This window comes from Acartia tonsa, chromosome 4 (genome assembly GCF_053477335.1).
Source record: "Acartia tonsa isolate MP-2025a chromosome 4, ASM5347733v1, whole genome shotgun sequence".
In the NCBI taxonomy this organism is placed as follows: Eukaryota; Metazoa; Arthropoda; class Copepoda; order Calanoida; family Acartiidae; genus Acartia; species Acartia tonsa.
Window position 1 is genome coordinate 12,750,274 of NC_137263.1, and position 20,310 is coordinate 12,770,583.

Below are 20,310 nucleotides of genomic sequence, written 5' to 3' on the forward strand. Positions count from 1 at the left end.
CAAATTTGGGTGTTACCTTTTATATGCACAGATACCATAAAATCAACAGAAAAAATACATATTTTTACTTTTCTGTCATTTTTAAAGTTTGATTCTGTTAAATTTGCTATTCTTGAAGGGATTTATGCATTGAAATATACTGAAACATAATATTGGGCAGAAATTATTGTATTTCAAAGAAAGAAAATTTTAAAAATAATAAATTCGACCTCTATCACTTCAGAGGACAGCTGCCAACCTCCAGTTGACAGGATATAGTTTGATACTTGTTAGCAATAATAATTAGTCAAAAAAGTAAAACAAAAAGTTTTTTAATATGGTAAAAAAATGACAATCTAAATCTTAATTTTGGGGATGATGATCTAAAGGACGCTCTAACTGGTGGTGATGATGACCCAGATTGTATCCAAGTACATGAGCATTATGACAACTCATCTATTGAACTATGGTTCAATTTTTGTATTTGTAGCAGCCTCCAATTAAAAGTTGGGGTATAGTCCTTTCCACGACATCCCTCCATAAGGAGCGATTCTTCGTATTTTTAAAATGGCTTTTTATAGGTATTTTAGGTTAGGTTAGGTTATATTGTGTTAGGTGATTGCCCCACAGGGTTAGGTAATTGGCCCCGCAGGGTTAGAGCCCCCCGCAGGGGCTAGAAATAGGAGAAAAGCTACAGTGAAAAATACGAAGAATCGCTCCTTATGGAGGGATGTCGTGGAAAGGACTATACCCAAAAGTTGTAACAAGAAATATAACCATCTTTTAAAAACTACTATATTTACCTTATGAATTGGAGAATTTAAAAAACATGATTGTATGTTTTGGGATTTCTCTTGATTGGAGAATGCTACAAATACAAAAATTGGACCATAGTTTAATAGATAAGTTGTCATAATGCTCATGTATTTGGATACCATCTGGGTCATCATCACCAACAGCAAGAGCGTCTTTATCATCATCATCCCCAAAATTAAGATTTAGATTATCATTTTTTTACCATATTAAAAAAAAATTTGTTTTACTTTTTGGGCTAATTATTATAAGTAACAAGTATTTAACTACATCCTGTCAACTGGAGGTTGGCAGCTGTCCTCTGAAGTGATAGAGGTCGAATTTCTTATTTTCCAAAATTTCTTTCTTTGAAATACATTAATTTCTGTCCAATATTATGTTTCAGTATAATCAATGCATAAATCCCTTCAAGAATAGCAAATTTAACAGAATCAAACTTTAAAAATGACAGAAAAGTAAAAATAAGTATTTTTTCTGTTGATTTTATGGTATCTGTGCATATAAAAGGTAACACCCAAATTTGCCGTTTTTTAGTATTTTCATAAATTTTCCTTGAAATATAAAGATATCTTAAAACTGATTGATTGGGCTTGTAAAGGAACCATTTGAGCATCTTCGGTCGAAAAAGGTCTGATTTGTGAGCATTTTTGACCAAGTTGTGGCTAAATAATAATAAAACATAAAAAAAGGTAACACACTTTATGCAAATTGCCATTCTTGTTAAGGCTTTAACGTTGGCCTTTTTCGTACTTACACACAAACACTCACACACATAAAGAAGCATGTTCCTTGCATTTCAAACAGTTTTTCTTTTTTGCTTTTATTTTTAGACCTTTGGTATGATCTTTATTTATTAGTAGCGAAGTTTCTCTATAAGTCGTACCTGAGATCGTTGCTTTACAAATAGCGCACTTGCTTGTCGTTTGGGAGGTGACAAGTTTGAATCTCTGCTCAACTCCACGACGAAAAAAATATCTGTTATATCAGACTTTAATACTTATTGTAGGGGGTAATGCCTTGGCCCAAAACAGGCGCAACTAATTACCATGCACAGGTAGGACTTCGAGATATAGGTAGTGTAATAAAAGAGTTGGTTGTCTGTTAAGTGCAACCTTAACAGCAGCCTCGCCCTTACGAGGTAATTACTTAATACCCTTCTTTTCAAATTCCCCTTTATTTTTATCTCTTGATACAACTTCTAAAAATGATAGAGGAAAATTGAAACACCCTAATAAATAATAATACGATAAATAGCAATTCCATCACGGCTCCGAATCTGATGATTTTCCGCTAGATAAAAACTGGTTCGGATCAAAATATCACAGAGATTTGTTGAAATTGTTCGCAGTTTCAAAAAATAATAATTATAAGATTAATTCCTTATATATGGGCCCACAAACACAATAATTCAAATGAATTTGTTGATTTTAGAAATTAAAAAAAAACATTATTTGATTCTACTAAAAATATTTATTCTCTATTATAATATATATGTTTACATTTAAAAGGCAACAATTAGCACAATAGCTTTCTATGACAACCATATAATAGGTTACAACAATTACAATTATATAGGAAAATTTTAAATATATGAGAAGATTGTAATAAAATAATTTAGAGTTTGAATTAACCAAATAAACTTTAATATTTTACAAAAAAAAATGTATTTAGAAAAGAATTTGAAATTTGAACTAACTTTAAACATTTTAACATTTCTTTTTTGGGTCAGAAACTTGCTAAAACACATGAAGACAATAAAACAGTATAAAGGTTTTTTAGAATTAATATCTTAATTTATGAATGAAAATGGTTATATATATTATTTTTTAATTAGATGTGTAATGATTATTACTTAGTTTTGCATAATATCATTCTTGTTAAATGGACACTCTAGGATTTTTTTTCTTCTCGTATTTATTCGAATCCGGTGGATAGGAACCGGTTCTCATCCATACGAAAAAACTATGTCTACCATCGTATTATATTTAGCTTTCTACGAATATAAAAATGTACAATCATAAGCCCCGGGGTTAAAAAAACTGGTATTAATCTTTTAATTGTACATTCTATATCCGCGGAAAGCTGTTTATAATACGATGCGAGAAAGAACTATACTTTAATTTTTTGTATAGGCTTTCCATCATTTCCTCCTAAATCTATTTAAAAGCTAATTGTATTTTTAAAAGTATATCAGAATAGATCAATCTTCAATGTCAAAACCGATGAAGCCCAATCTGTCCCACTTATTCCCTTTTCTCCCATCTCTTTTGAAGAGATTTTCTTCCACCCCCCCCCTTCCCTTTTTCTTTTCCCTTTATATGACGTCATATAGGAATCGTCATGCTCATAAGTGGGACAGATTGGGCTTCGTCTCAAAACCAGGGACAAGGGACAGTGATTCTGACAAACAATTCTAATTGAAAATTTCCCAATATCCCACATCCTTCTTACCCACTTCCCTTTAGTTATAGAATAAAACAAGTTTAATGCCAAGTGTCGTACCACAAAATATCCAAATTTTCATCGATTGCAAACGGAATCAATTTGCTGAATCACATCCCCTGCTCAAAACTATTATATTCAATTCTGATTATTAGCCTATATGATAACCAGCTAATATAACAACAATGCTATTATGATTATTGAATATTATATACATACATTTTTGCATGCATGTAATTATTTGCTATTTTTTGGCGATGTTATTTAACTTGCTTTTATGAGAAATTGATGGAACAATTTAAAATATATATACTTACTTATCTTATTTTACTATTTTATATCATTAAATTAAACTGAAGAATAATAATGATATTTATAGAGTGTTAGTTGATTAACATTTTTAATTTCATATTGGTGATACAATCTACTGTTCAACTCTTAGCATTGTCTCAATAACTTTAATGTCAGTGTTGGTTATCTTCACCCCCTAAAACAAATTAAATTTTAATACTGGTTTGGTCAAGGTGGTGTATGAAGAACAATCCCCTAAATCAAACAAAATCAAAGTTAATAGGAATGAATAAGAATCATTCAGAAGTTTTTTTTACCTCGTACGGGCGGGATAGCAGTTTAGGACTTTTTCGACTTGATGTACTGTCCAAGTCCTGGTACAGCAATCCAGGAAGACTAAGGGTGACTAATACGCACCCTTCTATGTCCAAACACCCAAGGATATTAGGTAATGTAACATCCATCAGACAACCAACTCTCTGTGATGCACGACCTTTGTCTGAGAAGTCCTAACTGTGCATGGTAACGAGTTGCGCCTGTTTTGGGCCAAGGCATTCTCCCAACTCTAACTATTTACGTCGCACATCTGACATAGTAGCAGTCTAACGTCTTTAGATATGACGCGGTGTCGGACCGACATTCGAACCTATCACCTTCCCGACGACGAGCGGATGCGCTACGTGTTAAGCCACGGTCGCGGGTTAAATTCATTCAGAGGGTTAGAAAGCTTGGCATGAAAATTTGTAGGCTTACAAACTTTGGGAAGACACACAGAAAACTGTCCCGAATTTGTATTAATTTTGAGGAACAAGACTCCAGTTACGTCATATTTTTCTTTCCCGAAAAAGGGAAGGGGGAAAGAAGAAAAAAGGGAAGGGGGGAAGAAAAAAGAGATGGGAGAAAAGGGGGTTTTCCCCATCTCTTTTGAAGAGATTTTCTTCCCCCCTTCCCTTTTTTGGGAAAGAAAAATATGACGTCACTGGAGTCTTGTTCCTCAAAATTAATACAAATTCGGGACAGTTTTCTGTGTGTCCTTTGGGAAGTACCATTAAATACCGATTAGGTTGTACAAATTATCAGTGTTTAAATTTTTCCAACAATACTTTTAATCTGCAGAAACTTTGTAATTGTAATTATGTTTTTTGTAATTGGGAATGTACATCAATTTATTGTCCATTGTCTTATCCCTTTGAGTCACTAGAGGAAAGCTGAAATTAGTGGTTTGCCACAGGGGATTGTATTTGCATGTCAGGTTGAATTTGTAGCTCTGAAAATTCCTCCTGTACATTGTTAGCAATATGTAATATATATATTACCTTTTGATGAATAAGGACGAGGAACTCATTAAATTGAATGGTCCCGCTGTTATCCTGGTCAAACTGACGGAATACCCTGACTGTATCCTCCTAAAAAGTACAATATCACAGCCTAAAAACTATTATATTAATTCATATATTTTTTTTGTAGAGCATTGTTTCTCATTCAACAGACCACAGTATACAGTAAACACACGCAAACATGGTATTATCAGATATTGTCTAGAATTTGCTTGTCTTTTTATTTGTAACTTACTGCTATGTTCCAAGCTGCTAAATTCGAAAATGTAGGGAAAGAACACAATAAAATATCCTGAAAGAGTCGTAAGACCTAAGTAAAGCTTTCTTAAAATGGAGAATTTAATCGGTTCAGTAATTAGCAAAATTTAATAACAAACTAAATTTTTTTAATGATTTTATTTCATAGGACATAAAGATTTTTTTGGTAAATAAAAAAATGTTTTTGATGTTTCCGAGATCTTAATTTTCAATTCAAAGACGCACATCTCCTGTTACTTTGTGAAAGAAAAGGTTTTCCCAGTTGTTGAGTTGTGGTAGTCGGACAGACAGACTGTCACTTCCTAGAGCATACTACGCTCCGAGACTCCCGATAAACACGCAGGTGTTAAAGCTACACCCAGCACATTCTTCAACAAACCCTTTTCTTTTGTTTGACCGCCTGCTTAATGCGGTCAACACTACCAGCCGCCGACGGGGGAAGGGGTTGCCCTTCCCCCCTCATGTTCCAGCTAACCTACCCTTTTCCGGGGGACGCCAGCCTTACCCCCACAATGGCCTGCCCTTCTGTTTTTCACCTGGACAGCACTTCCCCATTCTCTCCACACCCATTGTCTACCTAACCCCATATCTGCAATTTGTTGTATATAAAGCGATTATCTTATCATGTATAATTAGTTCTAAATAAATCTTCAAACTGTAACTACTTGGAGTATTTTATTGATAGAATCATTAAGGCTAGGGGCTCTTTACGGACTCACCAAATAGGGCTTGAACTGCTTCACCCCTATTACAGAGTAACAAATTAAGACATGTTGCCCAACTGGAAAATTACTATGTATCAGGGAGGAAGGGAACATTCTACAGTTTATTATATTGGTCCCCAAAGTATTATAAGGACGACTCTCATTTTTTGGGGGAAAAAATTGGGGACTATTATTAAATCTTGTCGTTGTCCAAACATTTTTATCATTTAATCTTCAGAAGGGGTATAATTGTTTTTCATAGTTGGGGGTGTACAACTACATCATACATTGTCTAATTCCTTATATTCCTGCTATGTATATTAGACTATAAAAGTTTTAAAGATTTTTAATCAATATAATAGATTTGAAATCTGCATAAAATTTTAAGGATTTTTTATAAAATTCGTTTTTTATATAATTCTTTATTTAAAGGCGCAAATACGATTTAAGTTAATAAATTTTGACCAATAGGATAGCTGGATTGGAAACTACCTACGCTCTAATTGGTTGAATGATGTACGTCACTTAAGCTTCTCCAATCAGAGCGCAGATAGTTTTCAATCCACCAATCACAGATCTCAAAATTATTTAACTTAATTTGTATTTGCGCCTTTAAATAAAGAATTATATCAAAAACTAATTTTATAAAAAATCCTTAAAATTTTATGCAGATTTCAAATCTATTATATTGATTAAAAATCTTTAAAACTTTTATAGTCTAATGTATATTGTATACTCTAAACAATATACATCACTCTATCTCTCAATGCAATTAAGATTTTTTAAAAGCATCACCGAAAAAATATACCAAGAAATCTTTATTATATAATTGAACTATTTTTTAAAGTTTAATTGATGAACTCTTAGATTTAAGGACTTTGTTATTAGAGGAAGCTTTAGAGGGTTAAAAATAATATACATGAAAATGGCCTTATCCCTGAGAGATAATATTCCTGCGAGTCTCTTTTATCCCTTACTTAAAACAATTATGTTTCTTTTTTAGAAGTTTGTTTATGGTCAAATTTGTGTCAGAAGGAGCAAATGGAAAGTTCTTAAATTTTACTATATGTTGCCCCCCAACGACAGCTGAAAACCACGTATAGGTTTCGTGATTTTTTTTCGAATTAATTTCATTCGTGGTATAAGCTGCTTAAAATAAAGATTTCCTTTTTTACTAAAAAGTGTATTTGTTAGCTTGTTATTGCTGCGTCTAAAATTTAGATAATTTAATTTTACCTGTTTATGAGAAAGTCCAAGATACTTCAACACAAGAGCAAATTCTTAAAAAAGAAAGAAAAAAGGTCAAGCTGCTATTCTAATAATAGTAAAATTTCCAAATACAACTAAGTTTAAAGAATACAAGGACAAATAAGGGAAATCAAACTTTAAGCATAATAAAAAATCAGCTGGAAGTCTAAACCTGACCCAAATATGGCCTACGCGCGGTTGCCGATACCTGTAAATCAGCACTATATACTGATTATAAAAATTTAATTAAAGTTTTGTTTTAAAAATCCTTCATTTGTACATTTGTAAACCACAAGAAATCCCCATATGCACAGAACAAATAGTGTACAAAATCAGACTTTGGATATGCCTGTCATCAATCAAAGTTAAATTCATAAGGAAGCATTGTTTATTAACGTCAAAAAGGTCAACAGACCGACATGTAAGACTTATATCTTCGCTGCGAAAAATAAAATAGGGCATCATAGAAAAAAACATTATTTACTAATTGTAATTGAATGTTGAATTGATTATAATTAAAGAATAAAAATATAGGGTTACTAAGTAGCAATTCTTATAAATCAATTATCCTCTCAAAACTAATTAGAGGTGGATTCTTGAAAATTAGAATTGGAGAAGAAAGATAAATATAGGATCATAGAATCTTAATTTTTGTAGTGCAGCAACTTCAAGATATAAAATATGTTCAGTAATTGGTACTGATTAGTAATTTTAAAATAACTATAATAATGGATTTATTATGACTTTGATCTTACTCCAAATTTATATGTTCTCTAATAAAGTAAAACTTGCAGCGGGCTACCTTTACCCCATCCCCTCCCCTCCTACTGGATGAACGATCTAACCAATAAACGTTTTCCATGTTAGCAAGTTAAAACAATTTTTCCCCTTCATAATATCCACGTGTATTCTACATCCATTATCATAATACATTTAAATGCATTTAAATCTTTCTAAATTACATAATTTATTAATATGTTTAACTATGAACACAGTAATAGTGTCTGACTGATTATGACGTAACAAAAAAAATTAGCCAATGAGAGGCCACTATAAATTTTACCATTGGTCAATAACGGCCTCTCATTGGCTAATTTTTTTTTGTTACGTCATAATCAGTCAGACTATTACTGTGTTCCAAGAAAGAAATAGACAAACTGAATGAAAAAATAACGGAGAGTCAGATTCACAATAATCATGGAAATCTTCACGGAAAATTTCAGCTGCCTACCTCGGAGAAAAATTAAGTAGGACAAACGGACGGACAGAATACTGTGCTATAGAGTAGCTGTTAAAAAAATATTTTCCTGTCGAAATCAATTAGTTTCCGCTGGGTTAGAACCAGTTCTGAGCCTTAGTGCAATATCATGTATTGTACCGTATTATTATATAATGTTAACAATATAATTTTTAATTTTACTATCCGCGGAAAGATGTCTATAATACGATGCTATAAAAAATTATTCCTTACCATCAATATCCATTTCTCCGCTGTGGTCTGTGTCAAGCAAAAGAAAAACTTTTCTTAGCCGCATCACCTCGTCATCTAAATACAAGGAATAATCATTTATCGCATCGTATTATAAACAGATTTCCGCGGATATAAAAATTTACAACTATAAGATTAAAGCCAGTTTTGTTAGACCCGAGATGCCGAAGGCACGGTCTAACAAAACTGGTTTTAATCTTATAATTCTATATTTTTAAATTCGTAGAAAAGTGGATATAATACGACACGATACAGGATTTTTCAGTATTTGTTAGAACCGGTTCTAATCCAGCGGTATTAATCGATTTAAAGCCATAAAAACAAAATATTAGCTAGCACAGTTTATTTTATAAAAGAAAGATTCTGTCTTAAATATCCTATATAATTAGACTTGATTATTTAAATCGATAAATCTTTACTTGGATGTTGCATCAGATTTCCATGTACTCTGATAAAGTGACACTTACAGCTGGCAATTAAGGAACATTTCTCAATAATACTTCTTTATATTGCATTTTTGTTTTTTTTTGCCTGGAAAAAATTATCTAATTTTTCATAGTGTAAAAATAAAAATAGTAATAATGATATTGATATGTATTAGGAGTGCACACAAATACACCAAATTCTATCCAATAAAGTTTACCCTTGAAATTTGTTTGAGGAAAATGCAATACTCAAAATCTTTATCGAGGGAAGGGAATGGTTTAGAAACTCTGGGAATAGTCTCTTTCATGGCAACGCCCCTTAAGGCACGATTCGTCTTATTTTTAAAATAGCTTTTTATAGGTTATTTTAGGTTAGGTTAGGTTATATTGGGGTAGGTGATTGCTCCACAGAGTTAGGCAATTGACCCCTCAGGGTTAGAGCCCCTCTGCAGGGGCTAGATATAGGAGAAAAGCTACCGTGAAAAATACGAAGAATCGCCACTTAAGGTTTCGTTGCCACGAAAGGGACTATATCCGAAAGTATTATGCAAGTACATTCAAAATGGACTAAACCCTATTATATAAAAAAGTAAGCTTTTTTTGTCTGAAGCTTAAGATCTTATTAACTACTAAACTGATTGACTTTTCCTTTTTAGGCAAGCTTCACTTAGGCCCCGGAATGGTTTTAGGCTGATTTCAATCTTTGGACGGTTTTAGGCTATTTTTTTGGCAAATATATACCCCTTTGAATACAGATCCCCTAGTCACTAGGGGTGCATCGCTAGTAAATGATAAAGGGGGTATAATGAGAATGGCTTCGACCCCTTCCTATCTGCTTTTTGCACAAAACTCATTGCTCTATATAAAATTGAGTGAAAATGGTGGAATACAATGGTGGAATACCGTGTATTGTAAGCTTATACTCCCGTCTCGCTGTTTTATTCATTATAGAAAGGAAATACTCATAGTAAATCTTTACATTTATAGATCTGTATTTCAAAGTACTACGTTGTTTGTATGTATTGTATGTACAGTAGGATATATAAGTTGGAAGGAATTTTAATGTTAGGGGGAGATTTGAAATCTGCATCAAATTTTATGGATTTTTTTATAAAATTCGTTTTTTTTTGTATAATTATTTATCTAAAAGCGGAAATACAATTTAAGTTAATTAATTTTGACCAATAGGATAGGTGGATTAGAAACTACCTGCGCTCTAATTGGGTGAATGATGTACGACACTTAAGCTTCTCCAATCAGAGCGCAGATAGTTTTCAATCCACCAATCACAGATGTCAAAATTAATTAACTTAAATTGTATTTCCGCTTTTAGATAAAGAATTATACAAAAAACGAGTTTTATAAAAAAAATCCTTAAAATTTGATGCAGATTTCAAATATCCCATTAACATTAAAATTCTTTCCAACTTATATATCTTAATGTACAGAGCAACTTTTATTAAGAAAGCTTTGACTTGTTATTGGAGGGTTTGAAGCTATTTTATTAAAAGAATAGAAAGAGGTTGAAAAGAGAAATGCTCACAATTTCATTTTTCATTTTATAACGAAAATGTGTTTTCAGAGAAGTTTATGTTTGATTTTGACCTTCCCTCTTTCCTCAAAAAATATCTAAAAACTAATATTCTAGTAAAGTTGTGTTTTAACCTACACTTTTTTGTTGAGAATTTTGTAGAGGCTCTGGATAATACGAATAAGTCTAATAGTAGTGAAGAAAGACGGAGACAAAAAAAATGAAGTTAAAAAAGAAAAAACGTATGAAAACAAATCCAGAAACTTGGTCTTTTATTTTAAATAGTTTACCTGTAAAATTAAGCCCCGCCTTGTGTAGGAAGAGCATGCTTGGTTTCAGATCCTGTGGAGCCTCAACAATCCTCAGCTCAGATTCCCCCATGGGTATACCCTACACACAAACAGGTGTTTTCCATCAAAATGCCTCGTTGAACATCGATACCCCCCACCCCCCGATCCCCTTATTTTACGATTTAGATACGGTTAGGTTAGGTTATATTGTGTAATGTGTAGCCCTGCATTGCTAGAGCCCCTCGCAGCTGGTATAGACAAAGGAAAAAGACTACGCCCCCTCTCTCTTATTTTCAATCTATATTAACAGATATGACAGAGGGAGTGGGGTGCTCAAAGAGGTAATTTGTTGGAAAGCACCCACAAGCAACATACATCAATACTAGCGCAGCTTTTAAACAGAAATTAAATAATATTTTTTTTGTAAAAAATGATATTCCGTATAGAATATAAAACAAAATGTATTTTAAACTCGCTTGTATCGTTATTATGTCATCAAGACAGTGGTCATAATTTGATCAGAATATGTCACTTTTAGTTACTGCTGTTTAGTCGTCATAAAACGTCAAAATATTATTTTAGTTTTGAAAAGAATCACTTATTGACGTTTGAGACTTGTAGAGTGGATTCGCAACTAGCAAATTCAAATTATGTCTACCCTACCAATTTAGAAAATTTAGATATTTTCTTTTTTGACGATATACAACTTGAAAATTTTAGGAATCCGGGAAATGTTTTTCAAAAAAATTTGGATTCTTAGTTTGTATAATGGACAGAAAAAAAGCAAAGTTGCAACGTTTTAATTAATTCGAGTAAAAAATAGAATAATTAAAGGGTTTTTGAACCCATTTCTATAATTCTTTTCGATGTAAATTTAAAAAAAAAAAAATTCTTAGAGCTTAAATTGTTAAAGTATTTCTTACAATTAAAATTTACCTATATTGTAATATGTGAAAATAATGATTTATATTTTCCAAATATATATAGTTATCATTTCTTCATTAGCACTCTTTTTACACAAATTAAGGTTCTAATATATACATAATATACTACATTCTATACGTAATAAGTTTTTAGTGGAGAAGCTACTATATAATTCGAAATTCGTGATTTTCTCGACTCCTATAGCAGGCTGAAACTTCTTGTCAACACTAGACTGGCCCAAAAAAAACATGAATTTTTAAATCTTTACCATATCAATTTGCGGATACCTTGAAGTTGTTACCGGCTCAAATGTAGACCTTTTAGTGAAAACTAGACCTCTCTACAATGAGAATTGATCTCGAAATTTCAATCTTAAGCTTTTTATCAAAAACTTCATATTTTTATGATTTTAACAAGAAATAATTAAAGAACTGCCAACCTAAAATAATGTAACAAGAGTTCAAATATGAAGCAATTATAAAAAGTAGGCAGAACCGCCATTCCTGCCGAATAATTCCGAAAAACGTCTAAAAACATTGTTTTATTTAAATTGATAATTTGTGTAAGAAATTGAACTAAAACAGTAGCTATTAGTCTTATGATAAGAAAAATGATGAAAAACTCTAAAAAATATACATTTTAAAGACATAAAATAGGAAAAAGTGTTTTAAATAAATTTCATGGCTCAACAGACATTGTCGCCAATAAAGAGACAATTTAATAAAATAAAAAATTAAATGAAGGTAAAAAATATGTAATATACTTATTCTCATATTTAACTGTTTAAAAAAACATACTAATAAAAAAATTAATATTGCAAAAAATAATTTGATTGTTTTTTATTAAACCAGGAATAAAGAGTAAGGCTTATCTTAAATTATTTTTCTTCAATGATTTTGCAGTATGAATTAGCTTTCCCAAATTATTGTAATTGTACATAAATAAATTTTTATACTTTCTTTCTTCATATGTTTATTCCTGGTGATTTTAATATTTTATTTCAATGTTTGTAAACAAACAGACAGAAAATTTGATGTTTTGCTTTATATCTGGTGTAAGGCTATATTAATTGGGGAAGAAAGAATGAAAATAAAAATACATTGGACGAGATAGCGATAGATTTTTTCTTAAAATCAATTATAGGGCTAAAATCTACAAACAATACATAACCTATTTTTACATTCCGCACATTGAAAAGCGATTTAGACCTTCATTTGGGCCACACTAGTCAACACTCCAATCAATATGGAGCATAATTAATGTATTTTTGTCTTTGACAACGCCTTTAACATACTCAAAATTTGAGAAGCATTAGTTATATTTGTGACCTTAATACTTTTTCTAACTGATTCAGATTACATTTACTTTATCTGATTTACTAGGAGTTTCTCCTCTAAGGGGCGTTTGAGGTGGGGACAGGGGGGGGGGGTAGATAACGACTCCCCCACTTTTAATTTTAGTTACAAAAAGAAAAAAATTTGGGGGGGATTTTTCTTAGGAGGGTGGTGGTGCCCTCTCCCAAAAAGTTATAAGCCTTCCCAGGACCTATGGAGAACCATATCGGTTTAGCGATTAGCAAGATCCTTAGGTAGAGACAGACACATGTCCTGTTACTTTTCTACAAGGATTCAAATTTGCCTTGATTAAATTTGTGAAATCAAATTGACCTGTTTTTTCATGAGTATTACAAATTCTGTAAATCCAATTTCTCCCGAAGAATCTTCATCATACCTAAACAAGGACAATTTTATCCACAAATAACGCATGAGAGAGACAGACATGGAGAGAGAGAGAGAGAGAGAGAGAGAGAGAGAGAGAGAGAGAGAGAGAGAGAGAGAGAGAGAGAGAGACAGAGAGAGAGAGAGAGAGAAAGAGAGAAAGAGAGAAAGAGTCTCTTTCTTGATAGCATCTGATAAAATCAGATTTTTGATAACTTTTGACGAACAGTAGGACCGACATTATTTTGTACAGTCTAAAAAACGAAATTAACAAAAATTGCTAAATATAACAATTATTATGAAAAAAAAGATAAAGGTCTGAGTTCCTTAACATATCAATAATAAAAACATTTGAAGTTTGTTATTTATTGATCCATGAACGTTAACAGATTTTAAATATATTTTTAAAGAATGAGTAGCCAATTATAAAGCAAAATAACTGGAGGCTAGGGGTAGACCCAATAAGGGAGGGACAAGACAAGGAACAATTAATAAATATTCCCCAAAAAAACATTTTGCCTTAGGGAGCTTAAAGGAGATTGGGAGATTATAATTAAACAAAAATAATAATCCATCAACCCACACAAAAGATGATTTTGTTTAAGCTAATTGGGGGAAAAACTTATTTTCCATTGTCTTAACCTTGATTTCCTGATGATAATCTTGTAACATTATATATTATGAACCAAATTGATTATTGAACATTTCTAAACTTGCTCATGTACTGTCCAAGATTATTCACAATGTCTACGCAATCTGAATCAGGTCCAGTTCACGCTAAAACGTTCCCGGGATCGATTATCTCAAAAAATCTATGAATTTTAAAGGCTGCTAACGGCTATTATATTATGTTTAGACAAAAATTAATCGACAAGAGAAGGCCAACAAATAGAATAGCCATTAATGGACCATGGCTATTTCAGATTATTTATAGGTCTTCTTATGTCGTTTATTATTATCTTTGGAAATAATCGATCCTAGGAACAATTTACCGTGAACTGCACTAGATCCCGCAACTCCTAAACAGATGGAGTCACAAATCAAGACAACTGAAACCTAAGCAAATGCAAAAATAACACTGTTGTGAAAACTCAAGTAGCTTTTAAGACAGGAAGGACTTTTATTTGTAAACTCTCCTAGTGGTGAAAAAGTTATTTAGAAATTTTCTAGGATAGGCGTTTTCTAAGATTTTTTAAAAATAGACTTCTTTGAGATGACCCTCAAAGACAAAAAGAGACAGACAGAGAGCCTGTTACTTTATTATAAGGGTTGTTTAAAACTCTAGTTTACCTTTTAACAATCTCCTTGACCCTCTGTAGATCCATTGGTTTGCCCAACCATCTCAACATGTCCCAAAGTTCTACAAATAAAAAGACTAAAAAAATAGAAAAAATGACTATGGTTGCTGTGGATTGCACTGGTATTTGTCAGGGTTCTTTGAAACCATTAAAGAAAAAAATGGTAAGGTAGGCCTTTCCTATTTCAATTTAATTAGGTGTTGACAACCCCATACACTCATGACCGCATGCCATTGTTTTAATTTCATATGAGATAAAAATACGTTGCGATCGCAGAGTAAACAACTTTTAAAATTTTTTAATTACTATTTAATTCTATTATATCTAAAAAATTTATATAAAGTGTGTTCAAATGGATTTCTCCTGTTACTTCTTTCTGACTTTTGATATTTTTTCCATAAAAAAAAATAGCCAATATATTCACTATAAAAGTTGTCCGTCCGTCTATACCTACCTTGAACGTTAATTTCTCCGCTGTTATCTGCATCAATACTAGAAAAGGCTCTGCTGTATCTTTCAAATTCGTCACCTTAATAATAAATATGTATGAATAGATGTATAACCCAGACAACTACCTGATTCCAGTGGTAGGGACCTTTTATGTCTGCTAGTAAATTACTTTCTGCTCTCTTGTAGCGACTTACTTGTGTTAATATTTCCGACGCTATTGGCTGATATTCAAAGATCCAATTGAAGTTCAGCATAGGATCCCCGCCCCATGGACATACAGTAATTTAATTCCTGTCCCCTCTAATCTTTTACTTTAATAATTTAATAAAAAATACACAGATATTTAAGTATAAAAATTATTTCTTTACTTTTTTCTTAAAATATACTGTTTAATAACATGAAGATAAATATGTACAAATATCTGTGATCAAATAAATATTATTAAATGGCCAGAGTACTTTAAATTTGGTACTAAATCTATTAAAATCATTGTGATAAAAAAATTTAATTTATTATTACTTGGATCTTGGATTTTCCATTTTCATGTTCTCTAATAAATTTAAACACGTAGCGGGCTAGAATAACGATCGCCCCCATTCCCTTCCTTCCTTCTGGATGAACGGCGCGACCAATAAATAACATGGGAAATAGCAAGCTAAATTGACGACAATTTTACCCCTGTGATAATATACATACACGTATATTCTACATCCATTATTTGAAGAAAAAAAAAGGATTTTTAAAGTAAAATCTAATGCTACTTTAATTTGAAGAGTTATCTTAATTTTTAGTTCTAAGGATTACAATTATTAGTTTTAAATTATTTAGAAGCGTAGCATCTATATAAGTTGCTTCCATAGGCGTCCAAGGGGGGGGGTAATGGGCCATTTGGCTCCCCCAAAATTTTGTGAACAATACCCCCCAAAAAAAAATTACCCTCTCCTTTTTTTTAAAGAACATTTATTTTGGGGGGGGTATTTACCCATTTGGGGGGGGGGGTAATTACCCCCCCCAAAATAAATGTTCTTTAAAAAAATTTTTTTGGGGGGGTATTTACCCCCCCCCCCAAATTGAATGTTCTTAAAAAAAAAATTTTACTGTCCAACCAGTTAAAACAGTTCTTAACCATGATAACAAAAAATTTAATAGTTTGATCATGTTTATTTGCTTGGGCCTTTATAAGGGCTAAAACCATCCCGGGGATCTATGATGTAATTGTAAAGCACTGAAGATTCCATAAAATAGATACCTAACTAAATTAAATATTTCATTAAATAATGAAAAAGAATTTCTATAGGCGATTTCTTTAGGGAGGATGTCAGGGTGTCTCAAAACTAGTTATAAAACTTACCAGGACCTATAAGACGCTTCACTTTAAAGTAAAATCATATTGGTTCTTTGGTTAGTGAGTTAATTATTGTATTTTTATGTTCTAAAGAATGAGATACTACTATATATTTGAATAGTAGTGGCGCCCTTAACATCTAAGAACTCGTGTTTTCTAAAGGGTAAAAAGGGAGGAGAAAAATAGCCTAAAACCACTCAAAGGATTGACCTATAATAGTGTGGAACCATCATGGGATCTATGTGAAGATTTCCTAAAAAGGAGAACTCAGTATTAAAAGTAATGAAATCTGAAGCTATAGTCAAATAAACCTTACTTACTACTTTATGTTATAAGATAGTACTTATTAACTTAATAGATTAGGTAGGTGCTTTTTTTACATAATTAAATTACCCCCCCAAAAAATTTTACCCCCGGGGTAAATTAGTTTGGGGGGGGGTAATTACCCCCCCCAACAGATTTGGGGGGAGTATTTACCCCCCCCAACAGACTTTAGGGGGGGGAAATTACCCCCCCCAATCAAATTTTACCCCCGGGGTAAAAATTTTGGGGGGGGTAAAAAAAAATTTCGGCGCGATTCGCGCGCCATTTTACCCCCCCCAAACACGAATTACCCCCCCCCCCTAAAATTTTTTACCCCCCCAAAAAAAAAAGCTTGGACGCCCCTGGTTGCTTCCCCCTAAAATTTATCTAATCATATCAAAGTAAATATTATGGGTATTGTCGGTTTCATGACATTGCCTCTTAAGGGTCGTTTCGTCGTATTTTCACGGTAGCGTTTCTTCAAGCGCCTGTGGGGGGGCTCTAACCATGCGTTTTAAAAGTCGATCATCGGCCTTGTTGGATAATAATTACAAAATATTACAGTAATGATTCCATATTAAACAAACATATCTTAATTCTAGATAATCTGAATATAAAATATATGTACATTATATTTTTTACATTTTTTTGAAATTGCTAAGCTACTGTATAAACCTACAAACGTACTAGGGAGACTAACGTATAAGGGGGGGGGGGGGACCTTTTAAGTAAAAGAATCTTGGATTTTTAAGAATTAGGAGATTTTGTTTTTATACTTAGAAGGTTTTTTTCTTCATTTTTATAATTATTGTTGGACCAAAAAATTATGTGAAACAAATCTAATAAAATTAAATAAAAATAAGTTATAACTTTTTAAATTTGCAATACAAAATAAAAAGCATTTCCATTTGGTAATCCAAGACGATGCTTAAAATATAAAAATCCTATAGGTTTTTTTTAAAAGATGTCCTCTAGGTACGTTTGTCCCGAAGAGGATTTGTAGTACTAGTAAATTTGTCGGAGTACCCTTTTTTTCTCTGTCTAATAATTTCTCCTATTCTGTCTGAAGGCTATGAAGCAGCCTTCAATAAATTTTCAAAAACTAATTTTGTGGATTTAACCTAGTTTTTAGGAATTTTTTTTAGATTTTCAAGTTTAGGATATTTAATAAATTAGAGATCTTTTGTTAAAGTTAAAATTATTTTAATTTGAAACAAATATGCAAAAGAACTTTAGATGTTGTTTTAAATTTCATAAACTTTATTGTCTGATGTTTGTTATGCATATGTATTATGTACAGTGTACATTTTATAACAAATTATCTTTTCCTTGGTATTAATCAAAGTTGTCTCAGCAAAAAATAAAAGAACGCCAATTTTTAGTGAAATGAAATTAATTCTAATAAATGTAAGTTTTTAAATAAAAGTGGTCAAAAGCTATAATATTTACAGAAATTTATTGTGTTATGACTTAGGGATGGAGGGGACATTGAACTGTAAATTATACTGGTTATCAAATCTTGCACAAACTAGCAGTGTCCAAACTTTTCTATCTAGAAACATAATCTATGTAATTGTAAACAAATTTATATTTCATTGTCTTATCCCTTAAGATCCCTGCACTTACAGTGTCAATGACTACATCCCGATAATGATACAACAAATGTGTTTACAAGTATTGATTTTATACTAAATGGATTTAAACCGTGTTCCTTAAAAAATTCTCACCTGAAACGGTGACATTTGCCCGACTTAACATTTTTCTATCCAACGCCATTTTTAGTTCAAACTGTCAATTATTTAATTTAACCTAAAGTAATAAAAAAAAACAATAATAGTTATTTTTTTGCATCGTATTATAACAGCTTTCCGCGGATATGGAATGTACAATTATAAGATTAAACCCAGTTGTTTTGGCCCCGAGACGCTGAAGGCACGAGCTAAAAAAACTGGTTGTAATCTTATGATTGTACATTTCTATATTCGTAGAAAACTGGATATAATACGATGCTAGACATATTTTTTTCGTATGGATTAGAACCACCGGTTTTGAATGAATACGAGAAAAGTAACATTTATAATAAAATGGACGTACATATATGTTTTCATATACAACTAATCGTTACAGACATCATCAAACAAGACTAAAGTTAACCGTTTGGCCGTAAGCGACCCAGGAATAAGGTATAGCCAACAAGAGAAATAAATCTAAAATAATATTTAACGGGCATATAAATAAAAGTGTTGACCCCAAACGACAGCTGAAAATTATGTATAGGTTTCGTGTTTTTCCGTTGTTGGTATAAGCTGGAGAAAAACAATTAGATAAATATTCATTGGTAATCTTTATTAATATTTGTATTATTGGTGACTTCCCCAATAGCCTAGAGGAGAGGGAAACATACATAGTATGTTTTTTTTTAATCAAGAAACTTTTAGTTGGTTTCTGCTTATTTTTCTTGGTACCTTATTATTTGGTTCTTGGGGTATTGAAACACCTTCCACGCGAAAAGCCTAAAACCTGCCCTGAACTAATAATAAACTGAATGTTTTTAACGTATCAGTTCAGAGCCATACACGAGATCATACTTGTCAAACACCAATTCTTAATTTGTAGTAAAGGATTAATTAGTATCATGTATGGACATATATTATGATAATTGCCAATATTATAATCCGTATTTTCAATTATAAGATTTTTCCTTTTGGAAACATAGACAAATATCTTTAACTATGCATAAGAACACAATGATATATAAAGCATGTAACTTTTGTGTCTTTTAAGATATATCAAACATCTTGTTATTACGCCACTTTCTAAAAGCAAAGCAAATATGAACGATTTTAAATGAAGAATTTATTTAAACCTAACTATATATTTTAATTTTCGAAAGAAGATTCCTGTAATTATTAGATATGTATTGTATAATGTACAATATGTGAAAAATTGTAACTATGAATATAATCACTGCTAGAGAGTCCGTTGGTTCATTTTGAAAGAAGTGGATTATTTTAGTCTTAGTTGAATGATGATAATCCTTAAACCAGGAGTTTTAATCATAACATCTCTATAACTGAGTGTTTTAATGTGAGTACGTCCATATTGAGCATCCTGTAAGGAAATTGATAAGATTATAACATCCTAACATCGTATTTTTTAATAGAACAATTTACTTAATATTCCCTAGTATACTATGTTGCAATGTTCTTTTAAGTTTTATAACTTATATCTAATAACCCAAAGTTTGCTTAAAGATGAAAAAAAGTTAATTTTCTGGCTATAATGATTCTGATTTTAGTACTTAGTACTTATCGAAAAGAAGGATAGATACAGACTAAACATCTAAAAAAAAACAGAAAATAAGTTTTCGGATAAAATATTTATCATCTGAAATAAATCTCCGAGGGCTTGGTATCCGTCAGAGCAAACAAAATCTCCGTTCACATTAGATTCCAACTCCGAGAG

At 31.8% G+C, this 20,310-nt stretch overlaps 1 protein-coding gene across 1 annotated transcript; it reads right to left on the reverse strand.

Annotated features, from left to right (window-relative positions):
* Positions 1-2,242: 2,242 nt before the first annotated feature.
* On the reverse strand, positions 2,243-18,656 carry LOC145318227 (uncharacterized). The gene is made up of 9 exons (XM_080159560.1): positions 18,573-18,656; positions 15,202-15,276; positions 14,740-14,809; positions 13,399-13,462; positions 10,808-10,907; positions 8,544-8,618; positions 7,061-7,104; positions 4,842-4,931; positions 2,243-3,721 (listed from the first exon to the last, which is right to left on the reverse strand). Exons 1-9 carry the CDS (start codon positions 18,619-18,621, stop codon positions 3,659-3,661), a joined length of 630 nt encoding a protein of 209 aa, XP_080015686.1. The 5' UTR covers positions 18,622-18,656; the 3' UTR covers positions 2,243-3,658.
* Positions 18,657-20,310: the final 1,654 nt, after the last annotated feature.

Coding starts and splice junctions, on each gene's coding strand:
- LOC145318227 (XM_080159560.1), bottom strand. CDS start 18,621: ATGGCGTTGGATAGAAAAATGTTAAGTCGGGCAAATGTCACCGTTTCA. Junction 13,463..14,739: donor GTCAAGGAGATTGTTAAAAG/GTAAACTAGAGT, acceptor GTCCTTGTTTAG/GTATGATGAAGATTCTTCGG. Junction 10,908..13,398: donor TAATACTCATGAAAAAACAG/GTCAATTTGATT, acceptor GTTTGTGTGTAG/GGTATACCCATGGGGGAATC.